This window comes from Mesocricetus auratus, unplaced genomic scaffold (genome assembly GCF_017639785.1).
Source record: "Mesocricetus auratus isolate SY011 unplaced genomic scaffold, BCM_Maur_2.0 Super-Scaffold_100009, whole genome shotgun sequence".
NCBI classification, from domain to species: Eukaryota; Metazoa; Chordata; class Mammalia; order Rodentia; family Cricetidae; genus Mesocricetus; species Mesocricetus auratus.
Window position 1 is genome coordinate 16,552,956 of NW_024429193.1, and position 22,822 is coordinate 16,575,777.

Consider the following 22,822-nt stretch of genomic DNA (forward strand, 5'->3'; position numbering starts at 1 on the left):
TACTAGTACCATTTCTACACTATATAAATGGGTCTATCCATACTTTTTTCACAAAAGCTATAAAATAAAGAAGACGTCTACGTCTCCCCCACATCTTTGCTATTTGTAGGACTGAAAGCACCTCATCCCCAGAACCAGTTCTCAGTCAATTAGAGTACCTTTAGATCCTTCCTGTTCTCTGTGAGTCCATCCTGAAATTTTTTCCTGTTTCTATAGTTGGGATGAATCATTTATTTTCTTGTTTTTCTTAAATCTCCATTTACATGTTGGACGTATGTGTTAATCTTGGGGTTATTTATTGAAATAGTCTGAAGTTTCCCAGACTCCCCTTAATCTTGATATGCAGCCAATGATGACCTAGCATTTCTGGTTCAGATCCCCTACCTCTACACCTGCAAAACTAAGATTACAGGTTTTCACAGTCATACTAGTTCATGTGGCAGTAGAATCAAACCAAGAACTTTGTGAGTGTTAGCAAATCATTCTACTATCTAGTCTACACTCTTGGTCAGGAAGCTGCATGACTTTATTATATATATCAGGGGAAAGTCAACTTTAAATTATTCAAAACCAAACAACCTCATCCACTCCAAAACAAACAGTTCTTCTCCTGGTATTACTATCTCAAGAAAGATACACTACAACATAAAAGAAGTGCTGAGCTTCAATCTCAGGTGACATATTTATAAGTCCCTCTAAGTCCTGCCACATTATCATTGTCACTATAATAAAAATGTTTCAATGTGACATGAAAATATATTAGCTGCCATCTCACTTGAACAATTTCTGTTGCCATAATCTTAGTGTAACCTAATGAACATTTAATTCTACTCCATTAAACAGAGCGTGCATCTTCTCAGTCTCTCCCTTTTAGAACTGCAAAGTACTATGCACAAAAATATGCAAGGATTATATGCATATAAATTAGAGAGCTTCCCAAGAAGCTTGGAACCAACTGTAAAACCCTTAAGTCATGGTCCTGTTCTATCAGGACATCACCACACCTTCATGACTATGATTCCATACTTCTCCAATGAAAAACACTCTCATATACTCTCTTCTTTTAGTCATGTAACTCTTCCCTGAAGTTTAAAAGTTGTGCCCTGCCTTAGGTCTTACTCTATGGTTTTAGTTCTATGTGTTACTTGCTTTTTGTGACTTCCAGGTAACCTGTTCATTTGTAGAGAACCTAGGCCTTCATTAGATTCAGGTGATACCACTTGCTATTACAGATATGAGACTGTGAGAAATATATTTATTCCCAAGTAAATTCCATTGTGCAATTCATGCACTACAGTTACAACAACATCAACAAATGGAGTTTGGTATGGTTTGAACTGGTTCCCTTAGTGTCCTACAATGAGCAGGAAAAAAAAAGCCCAGGTAGGAAGCACAGGGAATGACTTACGTGGTCCATTGACTGTGATGCCGCCAGACAGGGTCTTGACACCAGAAGAACTGAAGATGTATGAGGTGAACTCTGCAACTTGTTCCACAAACTCTACATTCAGCTCTCCCTCAGGAACTGTCTCTAGTTTAGCAAGTTGCTTTGTCTGAGCAGGCCTGTCGAAGACAAAGCACTTCCTCTCTGGGAAGAACTTCCTGATGCATAGCCGAGGCTCATTGAATCTTTTAGTTTTCTTATCCGTTCCTTAAGGAAGGATGAAGTAGATGCAGTAAATTTCAAATAAATTACTTAAAATACATGACCCTTCCAATATTATAACTTTCCCAAAGCCAGCAGGAAAATGACAATGTGGAATGAGCAATACAAAAGTTAACGGAATGGGAAAGAAATCACCCTTTATCTAAGAAGCTGTGGGTGGTACACTTTAAATTCAGCGAATCTGTGTTTTCATTTCTCATTAGAGCAGTGAGGATGGCACAATTATAGATGCAAGATCTTTACTAAGAATGCAGAAGTGACCCTCATGTTATTGTTATCATTATCTCAACTTCCATTGAGCCCATTTACCTTGTCTCAGAGCCAGGGAACACTCCAGGTACTCATCAGGAGTGATAGAATTTTCATTAAATTTCAGCTCCAGGGAGAAATCCCTCAGAGCCCACACAAATGTTGGAAAGAAGCTCACAAAGTTAGCTGAGTCATCTACAGCACTCTGCTCAGGTGATGACTTTGATTTGATTAGATCAGTCAGCTCTGTCACATAGCTGGCATGCTAAGTTAAGAAAATTACAGGGAAAATGCCACTTCTATGATGTAGATTCCAACACTATTCCTCAAAAGTAACTTAAATTTATTTGTTAGATCATTCATTTTCAAAATTTACTCAGTCACAAACATCTATTTAACGTCTTCTATGGAACAAGCACCATCCTGGGGACAAAACTTTAAAAAACAAGTGAGAAAATACCAACACACAGTATTTATGTCTAACTGAGATGGACAATAAATAAATGAATAAAATACAAAAAACCCTCGGATATTGCTAAGAGTTATGTTGCAGTAAAATGAATTAGCCCAAGAAATGGTGAATTCATGCACACATCTGTGTGGGGAGTTTGCCCATGGAGTTTTATAAAGGGCTGCTTGTGTTCTCTGAGATCTTAGGTTATCAGGAACCCAAATGAGTCAACAGTTCCAACCATGTGAAGTATAGTGGAATGACATTGTAAAATGAGGCCATATTACTTGTAAATGCTTAAACAGGAAAGTATGGCTATATGGTGAGTATAAATCATGATTGCTGGTGTGGTGCATCAGCAGAAGTCCCAAAAGACATACACACACAGGACATTTAAGTTAGACAGTTTTATTTTCACTAAATGGAAGGCACTGGTAGACTTTATGTAGATAGTATATGATACAGCATCATTTCCCAAGATCATACAGGCTGGGAATGTACCTGGGAATTAAAACTATAATCAAATAATAATTTGGCAATTGGTATGTCCAAGACAAGAGACAAGAAAAGCTTAGACTAGAGTTTTTGTGGAAGATATGTAGAAACTATGTGAATCTAGGGAAGTAGGTTTGCTAATGAAACTGAGAACTTTTATTGAATAACGACTTCCAATGTACTAGAAAATGTCTATATCAAGTGATTTCTATGTTTTAAATCTGATCAATTTTGCAAACGATTAGAAAATTTAATGTAATAAGAAACATGGAGGAAAGGGCAACTCTGTAAGTTTTGAGTTTGAATTGTCTTAGATAGCTACATGAAGGCAGATAAATATAAAAAATCGAATGTCATCATAACTATAAACTTGATGGGCACTGACACATAGGAACCCCAGAAGGCTTTGAGTCTACATGACAGTACCTAGAGACAAAAAGTAAAACAAGGATAGCAGTGGCACAGTAATTGCTGAGTCATGCACTTAGAGGACACAAAAGGAAGAGAATATTAACAGAAAAAGTTTTCTGGTGTGGTAGGTAGAATAGCAGAAATCTTAGAAACTCTAGATCTAAGAGTCAAGTCATGCAGAAAGAGGAAATGCTCAATTTATGACATCTATTGAGAGACCAAATACTACAAATGCCCTCTCGATAAAGGAGTTAATTGAGCTCAATAGTTGATGTTATGGTCATGGAAATAGAGAAGCAGTGATAATGACATAGAGGAGGTATGGATAGAAACAGTGGAAGAAGGTGAGCTAACAGGAATGCCGCATGGACATGGGAGTCCTCTGGCTTCTAGTCTTTACGAAGTTAGTAGAGTTGTAAGATTTTTGCCAAGAATGCTGTGATGAATGGATGGTTGTGAAAAACACTGCACAGGAAGCTGCCATGCCCTGAAAGCCCACGCTCCAGAGGTTCTTCTTTCTATTGATGTAAGAATGAGAAGCTGCTGTACAGCCTAAACTAGAAAAAGAAGCCTACCTGTCTCTTCATAGTTCCATAACATTCGAAGTGTGAGCAAAATCTAAACAAACAGACACACAATACCTTAGAGCACCAGAGAGACTTGCAGCACATAACTGGATGGTTGAATGGTAATATTTAGAGGTGCTAACAGGAATGATGATTTGCAAGGTCATGAGTTTTAACTGATGTTGAGGATTTGGACATATGTGGGATTAATTCAGACAGGGATTTTCTGAGGAGTAGGTGGCTGTGTTTAAGGCCATATAGGCCTGGAAATCTTGAAATTGTAGTAGAGACTGAGGTAAATCCAAATGGAAAGGAAAAAGGGAATATATTAATCCCCTACTTGTCTATCTCATAAAATAAGAAGCTACCCTTCCTAGGTTTTAGTACTGTTATAGACCATATCAAAAGGATACTGCAGCTGGTCCATGGCCTGCTGGTTGATGGCTCCCATACTGTTATAGATGAAAGTGCTGCTGAGAAGGACTGACAAGGCAAAGATCCAGCAGTCATTCTGGTTGTCTCCCTGCAGGTCAGTGAGTGAAGAAGAGTGACTAAGAGACTGTCCATCAACTCAAGTAACCAAAAATGAACCTTTATCTGTCCCGCATTAGCTATGGCATAAAAAGTAAGTCATTGCTTCTACGTAATAATTTTCTACCTGTACAATGATTCTGTGAATGTCTAATAATGAAAATAAGATGATGCATACCTGTGTATATGAGATCATTATGGACATTCACACTTAAAGGTCATCTTGATCAGTGGCTAAATCTAAGTTGACATGCAGGGTTTCACTCACAGGATATGGTATGGTAAGGGACTGTCTTAGTTAAGGTTTCTATTGCTGTGACAAGACACCATGACTACAGCAACTCTTATAAAAGAAAGTATTTAATTGGATGGCTTGGAGTTCAGAAGTTCAGTCCATTATCATCATGGTGGGACATGGCAGCATGTATGCAGGACCTGGTGCTAGAGAGGTAGCTGAGAGGTCTGCATCTTACCCTGGCAACAAGAACAGGTTTATGACAATGGGCATGGCTTGAGCATAAATGAGACCTCAAAGCCCACCTCCACAGTGACACAGTTCCTCCAGCAAGTCCATACCCAATCAAAAGGCCACACCTTGTAATAGGGACATTTTAGTGCTAGTAGAAATAAGGTCCTTTAATAGGGCATTGTGTGTCTCAGACTGGCAAGAGTAGTGATGTGATCCTCCATGAAGAATGATGTTACTGCAAATTGTGGTGCTTTCTAAGAGAATGGCCTGCACAGGCACATATGTTTAAATGTTTAGTCACCATAGATAGATTAAGAGTTGTAGCCTTGTTGTGTCATAGGGGTGGGGAGGGGAGGTGGGATTTGAGGTTTTAAAAGTCCAATGGAGGTCCAGTATCTGTCTCTGTCTCTCTGGTTCTTTCTCCTCTGTCTCTGTCTCTGTCTCTCTCTGTCTCTGTCTCTCTCTGTGTCTGTCTCTCTCTGTCTCTGTCTCTCTCTGTCTCTGTCTCTGTCTCTGTCTCTGTCTCTGTCTCTCTCTCTCTCTCTCTCTCTCTATATATATATATATATATATATATATATATATATGTTTTTCTATGGATCAGGATGAAGCTCTGGACTTCTGTTCCAGCACCTTGCCTGGTATTCCTGCTGCCATGTTCCCTGCCATGATGATATTGGACTAAGCCCTTAAACTCTAAGCAAAGCCTTAGTTAAATACCTTTAAAAAATAACAATAGTTGGCATGTTCAAATATTGTTTTTCTCTCACTGATAATGCCATATAGAAGTTGCAGTTCTTAGTATTTCCACAGATTCACACTTAAGAATCAGACAAGTTCAGAAAATGTATAGTCAAGCTTAGAGACACTACTAAAAGTCTCAGCAAGTATTGCATGATGGTGGAAAAGAAAAATAGCAAAAAACATTGTCAGTTATCAATATGAAGGCTGAATGGCTACTAATCAATTGTCTTCAGTATCTACCCTTGGTTCCTATGTCAGGAGAGTTGAACAATGATACACTAATTTGATTAGCCAGGAGCATAAAGGAAAGATTGGGAGTGAAAAATACAAGGTGACTTTCTGATGCTTCGTGAGTAGAATTTGATGTACCTTCTCTACGTCTTCCAGGCCCTCAGTGTCAAGCAGAACTAGGGTGTGGCCTGGCTTCTGAGGATGAGGGACACACCACACCCAAATGCCCTTGGTGTGAGACTGAACTGTGGATCCCAGAGAGAAACCTGCAGAGTGGGGGATGAAATGGAGAAATAAACAGCACATGCTTTATGAATTCTCATTGCAATTAACATAATTACCATGTACAGGAGCCCAACCAGTTACAAGTACGGCGTTTAAATGCAAGCCTAGAAAAAGGGAGGGCAGAACACCCAATGCTGACAAGTCATTCATTTCTCCCTTAGACAACAGTGGACACTTGCTTTACCTAGACGAACAATCTAATAAACGTTTTATAATTCATCATAAAGTAATTTTATTTTCTCTATGAATATATCATTTCTTCTATTAAAGCCCTTTAAATGAGGAAGTAACGGGAGTGTGGGAGGAGCCAGTGAGAAGATTGATTCAGAGAAGAGCAAGTCCTCTGGTGGACACAAACCGTCCCACATCACCTATGACTCTGACTTTTTCTACTCCCCTCTGCTTGCTGGATGCTCACAGTGGGAGTGGCACAGGGGACTCAGCAGAGCTTTGCTGGTGGCACTCACCCTTCTGCTTTCCAGCCAGCTTGTTCATCAGGTAGGATTTTCCTGTGCGGTAGAAGCCCACTATTGCTACCACCACCATAGGCTGCTTAATAGCAGACAGTATCTCCAGCGCTTTCTGATTGGCCACCAACTGCTGATCAGAGTTCTCGATGAGGCACACTGGGCCTGGCATGTTGATTTCTGAGGTCATTTCCATGGTACTCTTATGTTTGCAAGAAATAATAAAACAGGAAAAAGTTCTGTGTTAGTTAGAAGAACTCAACTGAATGACTTGGACTATGACCAGCATTGCATTATAATCCTAAGTGTTCAATGGTGGCATGCATACATTTGTTTGGAACCTACCCATCAACCTGAGTCTAGTCTAGTCCTTGAAGGAGACCCTACTACTGCCACTTTACTAAACAAACATAATTCTTAATTGCCTTTTAAATATTTACCTTTATACCACAGATAAGCGCAGCTCTCATCCCTCATCAAAGAAACTTTTCTTTGCAACAGATGCAGATCATTACATAAAAACTATGACCAATCAAAGACTAGAAAACAAATGATTCTGGGGTACCAGATCCAGCTGATGCATCTGTAACATAACGCCTGACCCTAAAGCTCAGGGAACTTCATGCAAAGGGGAAAAGGGGATGAAAAATTGGAGAATCAGAAAAGCAAGAAGTCTGGTGTGACATTGAGGTTCCTAGAAATGACAGGGATGCTACAAACTCTTAGCAACTTGGCTGCCTAAACAAGACCCAAAGAAGCAGGACACCAATAACTAACATTGAAGGGAGAAATCTCATGGGACCTGATCCCTAAACAAAGCATTATAGGCAGCAAAGGAATGCTGAGATTGGAATAAATAGTTTTTACCATGCAAGAACTCCCCAGTTTGCTATTCAATACCAAGTGGTCAGCCCTGAAATCACATACATCCAAGTAACACTATAACAATGTGTGTGTGAAGAATCAAAGAAAGAGAGGCCATGGATTTGAGAGAGAGTGAGGGGTGATTCATTAGAGAGATTGTTGGAGAGAGGAGGGGAAGGGGAGAAATGTTATAATTTCATTTTAAGAAATTACCAAACATAACATGAACCCAAGTGTTCTAAACTTGGGACTTGTACTTTATGTATTTTTAAAATTCTTAGAGGATTTCATGGCTGTGCTAGAGGTTAACTACTTCCATTTAAAACTACTTTGATTTTGAAGGTCATAGGTATCCAAAAAAGTTGAAATGTTTTACACTTCCCCGGTAAGACTTTTCAAATCCTAACATTATTCTGCAATCATCGTAATACGGTAGAAATCAGAATTGAAACATTATTATAATACCTCAATGAACCTGTATGCCATAGACCCCCAATATTTTCAATCATTTTTCTACTAACGTCCTTTCCTTGCTGCATGATTGAATCCAGGATACGCCATTAATCAACAGATGACTCCCTGGCTTCCTCTCATCTTCGGGAAGCATTTATTCTTAGAAGAGTGTAAGCCAGTCATCTTGTAGAATACCCCACAATTTTTTTTATCTTTCTGGTGTTTGCCCAATTTCAGTTTGGTATGTGTCAATTATTCTTATTTATCAAGAAGGTCACAGAACTGATACTCTGCTGGCTTAGGGTTTCTATTGCTATGTTGAAACACTATGTTCAGAAAGCAGGTTGGGGAGGAAAGGGTTTGTTTGGCTTACACTTCCATATTGCTTTTCATCACTGAATGATAAAGATAAGGCCAAGTCAGAATAGGAACTCAAACAGGGCAGGATCCTGGAGGTAGGAACTGCTGCAGAGGCCATGAAGACCACCTCCTTACTGGCTTGCTTCCCTTGGCTTGCTCAGCCTGCTTTCTCAGAGAACCCTGGACCACCATTCAAGTGATGGCACTACCCACAATGGACTGGGCCCTTCCACATTGATCACTACTTGAGGAAATGCCTTCAGCCTGGTCTCATCATTCCTCTCTGATGACTCTAGCTTATGTCAAGTTGACAACAAAACCAGCCAGTACATCTGCCATTCTCAGTGACCAAAAGTGTATTTTGCCCATTCAGTCTCCTGTAGTTGTGAAAGCACTGCAGCTGCTACCAACAGCTGGAGGCAGTGGAAGAGGATTAGAGCCTCTAGCCCAGCCCTCCTTGGCAGAGCTGTGCCCTGGACAGAATCTGGAGCAAGAAGACAGAGGCACTGGAGCTAGAAAAACTGCAGCTTACCTGACATTTGCCTTGGAAATTGGACTAGAGTAAGAGATGTGTTTCAGCCCCAGAAAAAGTGATGCCAATCCTAGAAACTGCTGTGACATCCCAATAGACTCCTAGCCACAGGGTGGGGTGAGCAACTCAAGTCTGGTAAGGGAATTCCTAGAATCCCTCGAAAGAGTGTGGAACCTATTGTGGGTTGCATTGCAGCAACAGATTCCAAGCCACAGAGACAGTAGAATTAGAAGCAGAAGTACGGTGAAGACATCCAGTAAAGTAAAGATATCCAGAGCTAAGAGATCTTCAACATCCTCTACCCAAGTCATGACAGAGGCAGCTACATGGTCACAGAAAGTTTGAGAGGGAACTTGCTATAATAGGATCCTAATGGACAGACCAATCAAAGCACAGAAGGTGGTCTCTACTCAACCAGAAGACTTGACTGAGAACCTAGAGCCTTTCTTTTTCATTTGTGCTTATATGTTTTTAATCTCTAATTTGTTATTCCTTTTAAAACTTTTATATTCACATGCACAGATATGAAAACACCTTATTTTGGAATTTTTTGTAACTTGGTCACCTTCTGCCCCCTCAGTGTGTGTGTGTTGTAACTTGTATCTTGGGAAAAAGTTTGTGTCTTTCCTTCTTTTCTAAAAGGGTGCTGTAGAATGTTTCTCTCTGCTTTTCATATGTGAAAGCCATCTCTTTTTATTCATTCTCAGTCTATTTACTCCCATTCATTAGCCCATTCACTGTTCTCTTTACTACTTAAATACACTACATCTTCCCCAGTCAGGGTCCTGCACTGCTCCCTTAGAACCCTGTCATCAAAAGCATAGTAAACATAGTGTCTCTTCCTGCATAAAGCACTGGACATTCATCAAACTGATACACTTGGTTATGTGATCAACTTTTTCCCTTAATATAACCCAAGTGAAGATGAGCTACTAAAGGTAAACATAACTTTTTAAAGTGGAAACATAAAAGCCAACAACCAGGGAAAACCTTCAATTGGTACAAGACACAGAGACATCAGAATATCAGATCTATAAGCAATTTCCAAATCAAAGGAAGCATGAAATGAATGTATTTCATGCCTTGAAAGTAAATAATGGTCAGTTAAAATTGTTGGAAAATAGGACCATTTCAAGATTAAAAAAAAGTTCCACTAATTCACAGTAACTAAGCTACAAGAGCTGAAAATACTTAAAAGAGTACTGTCACAGAGGAACAAGAGAAGAAGGAGAGGAGAAGGCAGAGGAAGAGCAGAGACAGTTTCTCACAAGAGAACACAGGAAGGAATATATTTCATGGAAGCAGCAGATGAGCAAAAGACAAGTGGCAAGGAGCTAATCATGTCCAACCCTTTAAGCCACCAAACCCTAACCCAATACTACGGGGAGAAGAAAAGGTCTGTAATTAACCCAGAAACCAGAGTCGCAAACAAAATCGTACAACCCTTCTTAACTATGACCTTAAAGGCAAAGGTCCTTGATCTTTGAATTAAAAGACACGCTGATTGACTTGGGTGGAGAAAAAGAAAAAGAAGAGGTCTAAGATCTAGCTGCTGGATAAGTGGCCCAAGGGTTAAGAATACTTGTTGCTCTTCCAGAGTTTGTGAATTCAGCCCAGAGTATTGATGTCAGGCAACTCAAAATCATGTGAACCTCCAGCTCCAAAGGGTCCAAAGCCTGCTTTAGCTTCTTTGGCACACACACACACATAGCACACACTCACTACCTACACATGAACATAAAAAAGTAACAAAATTGAACTTTAAACTAGAAATGCTCAATTTGTTAAACAAAAAGCTTTGGGGAACATTTGAGAATAAACAGGACATTTCTGAATAGAATCCTACTAGCACAGGAATTGACCCCAAACATTTCAAATGAGATTACACAAAACTGAAACAATTCTGCACACCAATAGAGACTAGTAACAGAGTGGATACACAGCCTACAGGATAAGAGAAACATCTTTGCCAGTTGTACCTCAGAGCATAGTATCTAAGAATTAAGGAACTATAAAAAATAAACGTAAAGAATACCAACAAAACTATGAATCCATAAACAGGACAATGAACTGAACAGTCAATTCTCAAAAGAAGTACAAATGGGCAAGAAATAACTTGAAAGTGCTCAATATCCCTAGCCTTCAGAGAAATGCAAATTAAAACTACTTTGAAATTCTACCTCATCTAGTCAGAAGGGCTATCATCAAGAAAGTGAAGACAAAGAGTGGTTTGCATTTGCTATAACATTTATCACTTATGGTTTGCTCCTAATAATTCCATAAATGCATTGTCCTGCTTCCTGTCTCCTGCAGGGAAGAGGGAAAAGAGGCCAGTCTTGTTTATGGATCAGAACCTCTGCCTCTGAACAATGGACCCAAAAACTGACGATTTAGATTTAACACACAATAATAATTCCTTTTAGGTGTGTGTGTGTGTGTGTGTGTGTGTGTGTGTGTGTGTTTACCAAACATTTGTGGGTGCCTACGAATGCCAGAAGAAGTTGTGAAATCATTCAGAGCTGTAACGGTTATGAACTGCCCAGCTTGGGTGCTGGGAACCAAACTCGGTTCCTCTAGAGCAAAAGCAAGTCCTTTTAACTGTTGGGCCATCTCTTGAGTCCTGAGAGTTCTGATTTTCACTCGAGTTGTGCCACCATAAAACTGGAAGAAAGCAATAATATTGGCCCAGGAAAGGTGTCTGCAGAAACCTTAATAGTCTCCTGAGCCATCAGTGGGAAACGTGTCTGTTTTATATGCTCCAAGTTGCTCGGCTTCCGTTGTCAAGACCTGTACAAACTGGCAACAATATGGATGAGTTTGTGTGAAAACCTTTAGGTGGCAAAGATTGTTTAAGATATGTTCAGGTAAAGACAATGAGCCCTCTGTGGACTCCACAGGCTAGAGTCCATTAAACAGAGTTGAAACGACAGCATTGAAAGGATACGCTCTCTCCTCCCCGCAAACTGTGGATTCTAAGTGAACTGCTGACCCACATCCAGAACGCAGAATTCTCCATTGGAGAGGTTATTCCACAGGTAAACAGCAGTGTCCTGGAAGCCTTCCTGCCCTGCTCCCCTGACTCACCTGGAGCAGAAATCCTTCTGCTTTGGCAAGAAAGCCACTTAGTGGGAGGCACTAGGCTTCTTCAGTCCTGCATGTGGATGCTCTGCACCTGGACTTTTCTCCTCCAACTTCCTGGGCGGTCCAGAGGTTTAGCAAATAATTTTTCCTGAGGTAGCTGAATAAGAGGAATGTCAGCAAGGACATTTATAAGGAGGAAAAGTGAAACTAAAAGTACTCAACCCATCAATAACTTGCAGAATTCTGGGAGAGTGTTTGGTAACAGATATCATTCGGTTTCGCAGAATTTTCTAGGTGGAAGAGTGCTAAGAAATTGCTGGTAGTTGGAAATGGGATGAGCTAGATTTGAAGCAATACCTATATGCCGTATTTGAGATACAGTTTGAGAAGTGTAGGAATGAGAATGTCTCATATGATATTATTTTGGGTTCGGTTGCTTTGAACACTAAACTCACAGTGTATTTAACTACTCATGTTTACTCATCTAAGAATAAGTGCTCTCAGACATTGCCCACCTTCATACAATTTTGAAATCTGCAAAACTAACCCATTTCCTAGAACTTGATATTGGAGAACTAAAATGTGGTGATATGTTTTATGATCTAAATAACCCACTGAAGATCAGAATGCAAAGTCAGACACACTAGTCAGTCCTAAAAGAGGGGCAGGGGTGGCACACACCTTTAATCCCAGGACTCAGGAAACAGAGGCAGATGGATCTCTGTGAGTTCAAGGTCACCCAGGGCTACATGAGAGTGAAACAGTCTAAAAGGGAAATAGCTCATGCCCTTAATCCCAGCACTAGAGAAGTCTATAAAAAGGATCCCAGGGTCTCATGCAGCATTCAGTATTCAGCCCTTGGCAAGCAGTCTCCAGTCACTGGCAAGTAGTCTCCAGCTGCTTTGCGGTCAGGATCTCCCCAACCTTAGTAGAGTTGAAAGAGCTGTCTGTTGGCTTGGCTGCTTTGCTCCCCTGATCTTCAGCTTGAATCCCAATATCTCTTTCTGTGTTTATATCATTCATGCTACATTAAAAGATAATAAAGAAGATAGTTGCCACATATATAATTGTGAGATACAAGAGCTTTTTAGAGTATATATTACTGTCATATTCTCACAAATAATACTTTTGCCACAAGTAAATTTGGTGACTTATTAAAATAGCAGGATCACTAAGCAAAATTTGACTAGAAGATCTCGTTACTAATTATATACATACATACAAACATACCTACACACACACACACACACACACACACACACACACACACACGATATTAAGATAAAGACAGCAGGGCAAGCTGTCTGAAGGTGTCCATTACAGGCTCAATACCAAATGAAAGACAAGCGTCTTCAAAGTGTTTGGAAGCCACTATGGGACTCTATTCCTTTATTTTGTTTCTTATCTGCCCCACCACAGTTTGTCTTCTTTTGTTACTATGCTACTAGAAGATATTAGACTTTCACTTTTAAAAGGTTTTATTTTAATTCTATTTCTTAAAGTTATATGGTTCTGTGTGCAAGTATTTTCATTACTGAGTCATCAGATTTTTCATCGCTTGCTCTTTCATAGCATTTTTCTTCTTTTCCTTTAAAAAAATTTAATTTTCATCTAAAGTTTTTCTTCTTCCTTCATTGAATTCATTTCCTATTTCTATATTTATATAATATGCCTGAAGGATTCTGAGTAGCATATCACAAAACCACTTTTGAACACCCATGTACTAGTCACAGCAGTCCAGTGATGGAAGCAGATAAAAGGTAAATGGTAAAGGAGATGCTGCATAGACACAACAGGTTTTAGGACAATGGATGGAACTGCAGCTCATTGTGTTACATGAAATAGGACAAACATCTCATGTTTCCGCTCACATATGATATTTACTATTATATACATGTATATGATATGCAGGTCTTAGAAGCAGGATGGAGAGAGAAAGTAGATAGTGGGAGGAAGAAAGGGTATAAAGTTGTGGGAGAGGAAACAAGATCAGATAACAGGAGGGACAGAGACGGACAAATAGCACATGTTCATTTGAAACCTAGGTTTATACATGAACACGCAGACAGGGTAGGGTTAGAAGACAGAGAGAGCACAGAAGTAGAGGGTAACTAGACAAAAAACCAGGACCAGTGGGAAAAGAGGTTGCGTGTATGTGTGTGGGGGAGGATGCTGTCATAGTTATTGTTAGCTTGGCACACATCTACACATACTGGAGAAGAGGGAATCTCAACTGGGGGATTTTCCCCATCAGATTGGTTTGTGAGACTTCTTGATTCATGATTGAAACAGGAGGGGGCAACCCATTGTGAGCAGTGTCATCCCTAAGCAAGTCAGCCTGAGATGTATATGAAAGGTCGGAGAAAGCAAGAACAAGCCTTTAAGGAACAGCCCTTAAAAAATGTTTCAGTTCCTGCCTTGAATTCATGCTGTGACTTCCCTCAAAAACAGGACCATAGCCTGTAAGATAAAATAAATCCTTTCCTTCCCCAGGTTACTTTTGTTCTGTGTTTTATCACAGCAATAGAAAAGCAAACTGGAACACATACAATGATATAAATTTATGAAAATGTTGAAAAAAACAGTAATTTGTATTTTTAAGCAAGAACCTAATAGAAACATTTTTGAAACCGATTTAAAAAACAGAAGACAATATTTAAAAATGATAATTTCTTATTCTAAATCCTACACCATTTGCCATGCCACAAATGTTCAAGAGCTCTGCTTCTGCTTCATCAGCTATTGGATGAAGGCTCTATGATGGCGTTTAAGGTAGTCATCAACCTATTTATAGGGGAAGTTCATTTAAGGTAGCTTCTCCACTATTGCTTAGATTCTTAGTTGGAGTCACCCTTGTAGATTCCTGGATGCAGTCTAACAATGGCATCAGTAGGGGGACATGGACAGGATACAGGGTCTCTGGCAGAGAAACCAGTATTTATCCCTAGTGCACAAATGGGTTTTGGGAGCCCATTTCCTATGAAGGGATACACTCTCACCTAGACACATGGGGAGGGCCTAGGTCCTGCCCCAAATGATGTGACAAACTGATGGTTTCCCCATGTGAGGTCTCACCTTCCCTGAGGAGAATAAGAGGGGATGATATGGGAATGATGGAGGAAATGGGAGGATAGAAGGGAAAAGGAACTGGGATTGGCATGTAAAATAAGACTGTTTTTAATTTTAAAAATTTATTAAAAAAAGAAAAACTTAAAAGGAATTATGTTTTCTCCGTTCATGTACAATGTATACACAAATTGTTCTTTGCTGTTTTACCTTTGCTACAGTGGCTGTGCTTTATAGTACTAGTGGCCCATTCACTAAGGCCATAGCCTGGGGGAGGCAATTTGGTTTCCTCAGACAATGGCTCTTTTGCTGCCACTGAAGGAAGTTCTAACTAAATCTCTGTCATTCTAATAAAACTGAAGAGTTAAAGGCTAGGGTGAAAACTGTAAGTCAGAGAGTTATGACAACAACTGGCCAATTTTCCCTTTGCTGGTGTCTCCAGAAACCACTCTCTTCCACAGTGCCCAACTAAAAAAGACATGTTAATTCCCTCCTAATACTTCCTGTCAACCAGTTGCTAAACCCACATTTCCAAGCCCAGGTTAATTTTATTTAATTAACACAAATGCAGCATATATTTATATCATTAACAAAGGCAGCACAGACAAATGAAACATACCTTCACATACTTAAAGTAATATTCCACCACATAAACAAAAATAACACATCTTTGCCTAGTCAAAATAATATTCCACATTTCCTCATTTTTGTTTAAATAAAAAGAAACTTTTAATTTTAACACGATAAGACTATATGCAATGAGAATATTTGTCAAGTGAGAATTAACTTATACAGTCGATTTATATTTGGCAGATTCAGAGAAAATTCTCCATTATTAATCCTGTTTTAGTAAGCTCAAAGTTTTGTTACTAATTTGCATTCTATCAAAACTAAGGAAAAGTATAAATATGACTATCTAGTCTTCATCGTCATCAAAGACTCCAGAATGATGTAATATTACCCAAGGAAACAGAAAGCACAATGCAAGCCACTTCCAAAGCTATGAAATGACAGACATCTGGCTGCCTGGACAGTCTCCCAAGTTTCCTTATGCAATTCTAAAGTATCCATCTTCAGCCTACATGCTTAAGCTATCTGCCAGACTCTTCTATGGAGCAAGAATTTTGAAGGATTTTCCCACCTAGTCTTGGCAAAGTTCAGCAGTCACTTTCCTGTAGGTCCTACAGAATGACTGGCAGACTTCTATGAAGCAGGAATTTTGATAGGCTGTTCTGCCTTATCTTGGCAAAGTTCATTTTTTCCCTTTGTATCCTGTTTGTTCAGTTTGCACAACACACTGTCCCCAACCAAGGCAAGGACAGTTTCTTCACCAAATGACTAGCTTTGGCACAGTGAAAGCAAACTCAGTGTGGAGTTTCTTTGATATTCATCATCTTCCCTGAAGTAAATTGGTGCTGCCAGGAGCAGACATGCCTTACTGTCATAAAAATCATAGGTTACTAAACATCTTAAATTCCATATTCTGTATGTCTTTGAAGTGTTAGAAGGCCATCTATCTACCTAAATACATCTGTATAACCTTGAAAAATGTAACTAAGATGACTACAAGCTTGATTATTATAAATAAATAACTACTAATCTGCATATCTTATCATATATTACATTTTTAAATAAGCTTCATAAATGCAATATCCAAGCAAGAGTAAAAACTTGTACACACTTTAACAAAAATAATTTTAAATTTGTATCCATTACCAAAATCTATATCAATGTAAAATATTTGAAGTTAATATTGATCTTTTTATCCCATATTCCTATATCTCCACACTAAATAATTGCAAACATCCATAAGCCACTGAATGACCTAAAACCACTCATCCCACCTCTTGAGAATGTTGTGTTCTCTAGACTTCTTCCTGTTGTCTGTGGGCAAAGGCATTTTTAGGGAACCTGAGGAAATTGAAATTATGGTTAAGTCCTGGTAAAACTAACTCTAACATTTGTTGTTCAGTCTCTGTGCAATGGGAAAGCAAACTGTTATCTGCAGTCCTGCCTAGAATATCATGTGAGGCCAGACCATGTCAGCCTGCACTCTTGAAGCTATTCTGGATGCAGAACTCTGAGGAAACATCAACAGAAACAGTTTGAGAGTTTGGATCACTTAAGCCACCCATTTTCATTGGTATCTAGTCCCTTCCTCTGAAAACAGACTAATTTTCAAAGATAACGCGCATATCTTCATGTACTGTGTGTTATACACAAGACAGCCAGTCATAATTTTTGTTTTATATTTGGGCAGGTAAATCTATGTCCCTAAGTTTATTTCTTTATTTTTATAGCCAGGATTTTCAAGAGGTCTCCTCCGGTCAAGTGTTATCTGTATTAACCTTGTATGGATCCACAGCCTTTGTTTCCTGTAGAAACAAAAACATAACCTCTTTCACAAAGCAATACATTTTTCTGACTTCCATTAAAAAGTGAATTTGAACAGGGACTTCATTCAACCACCAGAGCTCCAGGAAGTTGGATGCCCTGCACTACGTTGGGCATTTTTACTAAGCTTTATGTTCCCACTCAATGTTTTGGCTGTTAAAAGTTCTGCTGTATGGCAAAGATTTTTAAAAGAGTCAAAATTTCTCTCTCTCTCACACACTCTCTCTCTCCTCTCTCTCTTTCATTCTTTCTTCCTTTCTTTTAGCTTCCTCAAGCCATCTTGGAAACTCAGGCTGCACACTGTGCACCAAAATGCTAGTTTCCCTTAATTCCAGTGGCTGCTCTTAAAAGTTCTGGGAGCCCCAGACAAAGGCTCTGTTGCTGCCACTAAAGGTCCTTCTAACTGAACCTCTCATTCTAATTAAACTGGAAATTCAAAAGCTAGAGTGAAAACCTGTGAGCTCAGAGAGGTAGAAGAGCAACTGGCTAACTTTTTCTCTTTGCTGCTATGAGCCACTCATTAACCTGTTTGTCCAAGGAGGAAAGGGATTCAGAGAGAAGATGAGTGAGGACTTTGTGGTACCCTAAAACTACAACATAAGATACTGCATAGAATCCAGAATTGGAAATATGTTTGAATAAAAAGCAATGCTTCTCCATGCTATACAGTGAAAGGAAGATACAAAATATATTAAATGGGTGAGAGAAATGAAAGAAGCTGTCCTTGTGTTGGGAGTGGGAAGAGGTGATATTACTAGAAGTGAAAGTGGATCTGAGGTTCTAGGAAACAGAGAGGAATGCTAGGAAATCAGCTGGTATTTTCTTTAGATCAGCACAGTCTGTTTCCATTAGATAACCCCAAATTATTTACATGCTGGAATGCTTGAGATTCATGCAGAATTTAAGGACAAATAAAACAAATTTCTTCTTTAAAAAAAACTTTGAAAGTCTTCTTTGTGGCATGTTTCTTGAGAGATGAGTGCATCTGTGTCATTTCACTAAACTGTTAACTTTAATACAATTTCCCAATGGCTAAGGAGAACCATTGGCAGCTTCACGTTCAGTGTTTGAGTGCCCTGGACTAATTTACTGTTGGGGCACATTGTGCTTAGCGGGGCATTGGCCTTGAAGTAGTCCAACAATGGCTGGTTCCTGATGAAAGGCCAAGGACTCAGTAGCTGTTCAGTCCAAGAGACTGGACATCTCAGCAGTCGCAATGGTTTTGACCTGAGTCAGAAATAACTTCTATGCAGACTTGTCCTCCACTTGGCATCCCATTTTGCAGCTGAGGTTATGGTGTACTCTTTTAAGGAGACTAGTGTCACTCCCAGAGGCAGCAATGACCTTGCTCTGAGTCTTGTTTTCGGGCTCAGCACAGGCAGGGTCTCTAGAATCTTGTCTGCAGACTCCATCCATCTATACTATAAACTTCTACACAGGCTCAATTCTGTCACTTAGAAGTTTCGCCCCCACATCTGTCCTGTCTGTAATCATATGTTTCTCTCTCTCTCTCTCTCTCTCTCTCTCTCTCTCTCTCTCTCTCTCTCTCTCTCTCTCTCTCTCTCTCTCTCTCTCTCATCTTAATTTCACATGTGCTATTTTATTTTGAAATCTTATCATATATTAATTACATTAGTACAAAATGAGTGAGATGCACTCTGTGTGACCTTCTACACTTCTACTCTCACCACTCCTAACAGCCCTCACAGTGCTTACTAATCATTTTTCTAGTCTCAGATCAACTACATATTGTGCAGTAGTTCCCAAGGGTAAACACATAGTTCTCTGCCTGAAGGAAGGCACAGAGAAGTTGACCATGTAAAACCCAGTATCGTCAACTTCTTTGGTTTTATTTCATGTACTTTAAAAACTTATCTTCAATAATTCCATACATTTATATATGTTCTTATCATACTCTTCCCTCCACCCATTCTTGTCTTCCTCTTTCCCAGCCCTCTACTTCTGCCACTGAGCCTACATTCCAATTTCATGTCTTGTTTTGTTTTCGGTTCTGCTTTGTGACCTACGGGGTTTAAACAGGGTCACTGAGTCGGCAAGAGGAGGGAGGTGCCCACTGGAGCACTAGTAACTCATCAGTAGGTACATGACTAGAGACAATGACTTTCTCTCAAGCAGTTCTCAACTGACAATTGGATTCCCTGAGAAGGTCTGGTCCCATGAGCCCCTCCTCTACCTGTGGCTGAATGTCTATCTGCTTAGTCTTGTGTGAACCCTATGTTTGCAACCACAGGTGCTTTGGGCTTATGAGTGTCATGGCCATGTCACACCCAAAGGACAGTTTTTCATGCCCCCCATCCTCAGGATCTGGATATGACACTCTTGACACCCTTTATGGGAAAACAAGGAAGCCTTCAGCCTAGGGCAGCAAGCCATATGCCAACCTGAAATGTTTCTGATAAAAATTATTCCTTCTGTTTGGAGAAACCAACTGTAGGAAGTGTCATCCCCACTCTCTAGTCACTTGCAGCAATCCTGCCTGCACATACTAATCTCTGCTTCCTGAATAATAAAATAATATTGTTTTCTAGATTTTTTGGAAGAAATTTGAAACATAGACTTTTTGTTCCACAATGTTGAGTATAAGCTTAGAAGTTGACATAGAACATGCCAGTGGCTTGATGCTGACTGAAAAAAAAACCATTGTGTTTTTGTAATATGTCTCTTGTGTTAATTCAGGCATCTAGGAATGGCCCAGAAAGGAGCTCGGCCCCATGCCTTTGAAGCTGTTTGCAGAGCATGGCAAATGGACACTAAGAACCTTGCATTCTCCCAGGACAGGCAACAGTCTGTGCCACTGAAGTGACTTGCTAAATTTTCTGGACTATCCCATAAATTCTCGGAGATATAAAAACACTAAATGTTTCTTCTTAACAGCAGTGTTTGGGGGTTTTCTCACCCATTTTCTTTTGACTTTTTCAGCTCAAATATTGTGGAAATCTTAACTGTTTGTGAACATGTCTCTGAGTGGTCTATGGTGGTGCATGCTGGTAGGATTTGCTGAAGGGGGTAGAGTCAGGAGGATCACTATTTTTCTCTAGGTTCTTATGGAGAGGATAATTTGTTGGTAAAATTTATACTTTGCCTGAAATACAAGTTATTTTTCTGTTTTCCAAACCCATCCTGAAGAAGAAAACTGTTACCTCATATAGATAAGTTTGAATGTGTTGGTTGAGAATGGTTCATTTCAAAGTCTATTGATAAATATATTATAAAACATAAAGATGTAGAAGACTACATGCTATAAAGTTAATATTATTTGTAACTTATTGATGAGGCTGGAGGTAACATTTAATGGTATAAATTCTTTAGCATAATGAATATTTTCCATCATTTATTTGTTATATAAAAACACCTTCATTGTACAAAGTAATTTTTCATTTGTAAGAGTAATCACATATTTTAAGAAACATACTTTTATATATTTGGGTATGTGAAATGTGTAAATGGATGAACACATATGGGTTCAACAGAGCCTGTATGGAGTCAGTTCTCTCCTTCCTTGTAATCAGATATAATCTGGATTGGTGTCAAGCACCCCTACTCACTGAACCATTCCTCTGTTCCTCAGGAAATATTTCCTGCTAGGTATCCTTACAATCTCCAGAAGAGTGGTTAAATATATATTTAAGAATTGATGACTGTATACCAACACTCATGACATTAATATTCAATTGTTTATGGTTCTCACACTGAAAGATAGAGAGCAGAGTGTACTGAGAAACGTGGGTTGTGTTCATGCCCTGGGTTTGGGCAGAAAATAGCTATAGTGACCCAGTTGTAGGAAATAGTGACAGTGTTTTCTCCAGTGAGCAAGTAGGAAGGTAAAGTTCTTTAGAACAAGCAGGCTGGAATTGGACCTGCCAGTCCATGTAGTAACCCATTTTAAATTATTTTAGGATGTCTTAGTCTGTTACAATCATTATAATAAACTCATAAAGTATAGGCTTTGTTTGTGTAGCAGACATTGCTTTTGCAGTTCTGTAATCTTTGGAGGACAAGATCCAGTTATTGGCAGACTAAATGTCTGGCAAGAGCCCACTTTCTGCTTACAGTTTTCAGCTGTGTCCTTTCATGGTGCAATGGAAGGACTCCAGTCTCTTGGTTCTCTTATGAGGGCTTCTGTCTCATGGCCTAATCATTGTCAAGTTCTCTCTTCCTAAATTGTCACCATGGTGGGGATTAGGTTTCAGCACAGGCATTTGGAAGCCACAAAATTCAAACCATTGCATGGAGTAGACAGCACTTATAAATATTTCAAAGACAGTTATAACTAGAGTGCTTAGTGAGCTTTTGAATAAATCTAATCCTAAATTATGGCAAAACTAGTGATTCATCATATGGGGCATTCTAGTCTACACTAACAGCAAAGAGTTGGCTTATTGGCCTGAGGAATGATAGAAATAATAAAATTAATGAATGTGTGGCCGTTTGAAAAGATGTAAACTTTCATGAGCAGGGTGCATAGTAAGAAGCCTAATAGTTAATGATAGTTATGTCACAGTCTATGATCTTTAACTATTGTCGCATGTCCCTCAGTCTACCGAGAATGCTGCCTCTGTCTGATGTCCACACCAGAGAATGGGCACCCAACCTACATATGTACATCTCTGGCCAGTCTCTGCTTCATGGAAGTATCCTACCATACATGGACAGGTGGTCAAAGCCCTTCCTCCTCTATGTGTGCATGCTCACATAGGAAAACTCAGTCTGAAGATGGGGAGGCTAATGAGACTGTGCAGTGCATCCTCCTTAGTTTTCCTGTTTTCCTCTTTCTAGTGTTCTCAAACAAGCTTGAAACTGATTTTTGTTTGCATTAATGCACCCACGCCTCCTCTTTGCAAGCACGGGCAATATCACTGAGCTATAACTATTTCTCTGTGTTTCTCTTCTGTTTGTTTGTTTTCAATAAATTAAAAAACAATTTTATTTTATGCACCAACCCCAGTTCCCTCTTTCTCCTGTCCTTCCATCCCACACCCTACCCATTGCCTAGGGAGGGTGAGCTCTCACATGGGGGATTGTCAAAGTCTGTCATATCATTTGGAGCAGGGCCTAGGCCCTCCAAAATTTATCTAGGCTGACAGAGTATCCCTCCATAGGGAATGGGATCCTAAATTCCAGTCATGCACTAGGATAAATACTGGTTCCACCGCCAGAGGCCCCATAGATTTCCCAGTCCTCCCAACTGAAACCCACATTCAGGGGGCTTGGTTCCGTCCTGTGCTGGCTCCCCAGCTGTTACACGGGGTTCCTTGAGTTCCCTCTTGCTCAGGTCAGCTGTTTCTGTGGGCTTCCCCTTTTGCCTGGTCTTGACCCCTTTGCTCATCAATGCTCCCTGTCTACAACTGGATTCTAAGAGTTAGGCTCAGTGCTTAGCTGTAGATCTCTGTTTTGCTTCTGTCAGCTACTGGGTGAAGGCTTTAGGATGGCATTTAAGGTATCATCAATCCCATTATAGAAGGACATTTCAGGTAGCCTCTCTAGTA

At 39.6% G+C, this 22,822-nt stretch overlaps 1 protein-coding gene across 7 annotated transcripts in view; it reads right to left on the reverse strand.

Moving 5' to 3' along the window:
• Nucleotides 1-22,822, reverse strand: part of LOC101834839 (guanylate-binding protein 1) — a 40,938-nt gene that overhangs the window by 6,370 nt on the left and 11,746 nt on the right. For 5 of the 7 annotated variants that reach the window (XM_040751688.1, XM_040751689.1, XM_040751685.1 and 2 more), the window contains 6 exons: nt 11,859-12,879; nt 6,566-6,767; nt 5,952-6,079; nt 4,252-4,361; nt 1,976-2,172; nt 1,409-1,651 (listed from right to left, as the gene is read on the reverse strand). In XM_040751688.1, coding sequence (XP_040607622.1) covers nt 1,409-1,651; nt 1,976-2,172; nt 4,252-4,361; nt 5,952-6,079; nt 6,566-6,761 — 874 coding nt within the window. In that variant the 5' untranslated portion in view covers nt 6,762-6,767; nt 11,859-12,879. Of the gene's footprint in view, nt 1-1,408; nt 1,652-1,975; nt 2,173-4,251; nt 4,362-5,951; nt 6,080-6,565; nt 6,768-11,858; nt 12,880-16,765; nt 17,017-22,822 lie in introns of those variants that run through there. The other 2 variants (XM_040751686.1, XM_040751690.1) reach the window with 2 other exon arrangements.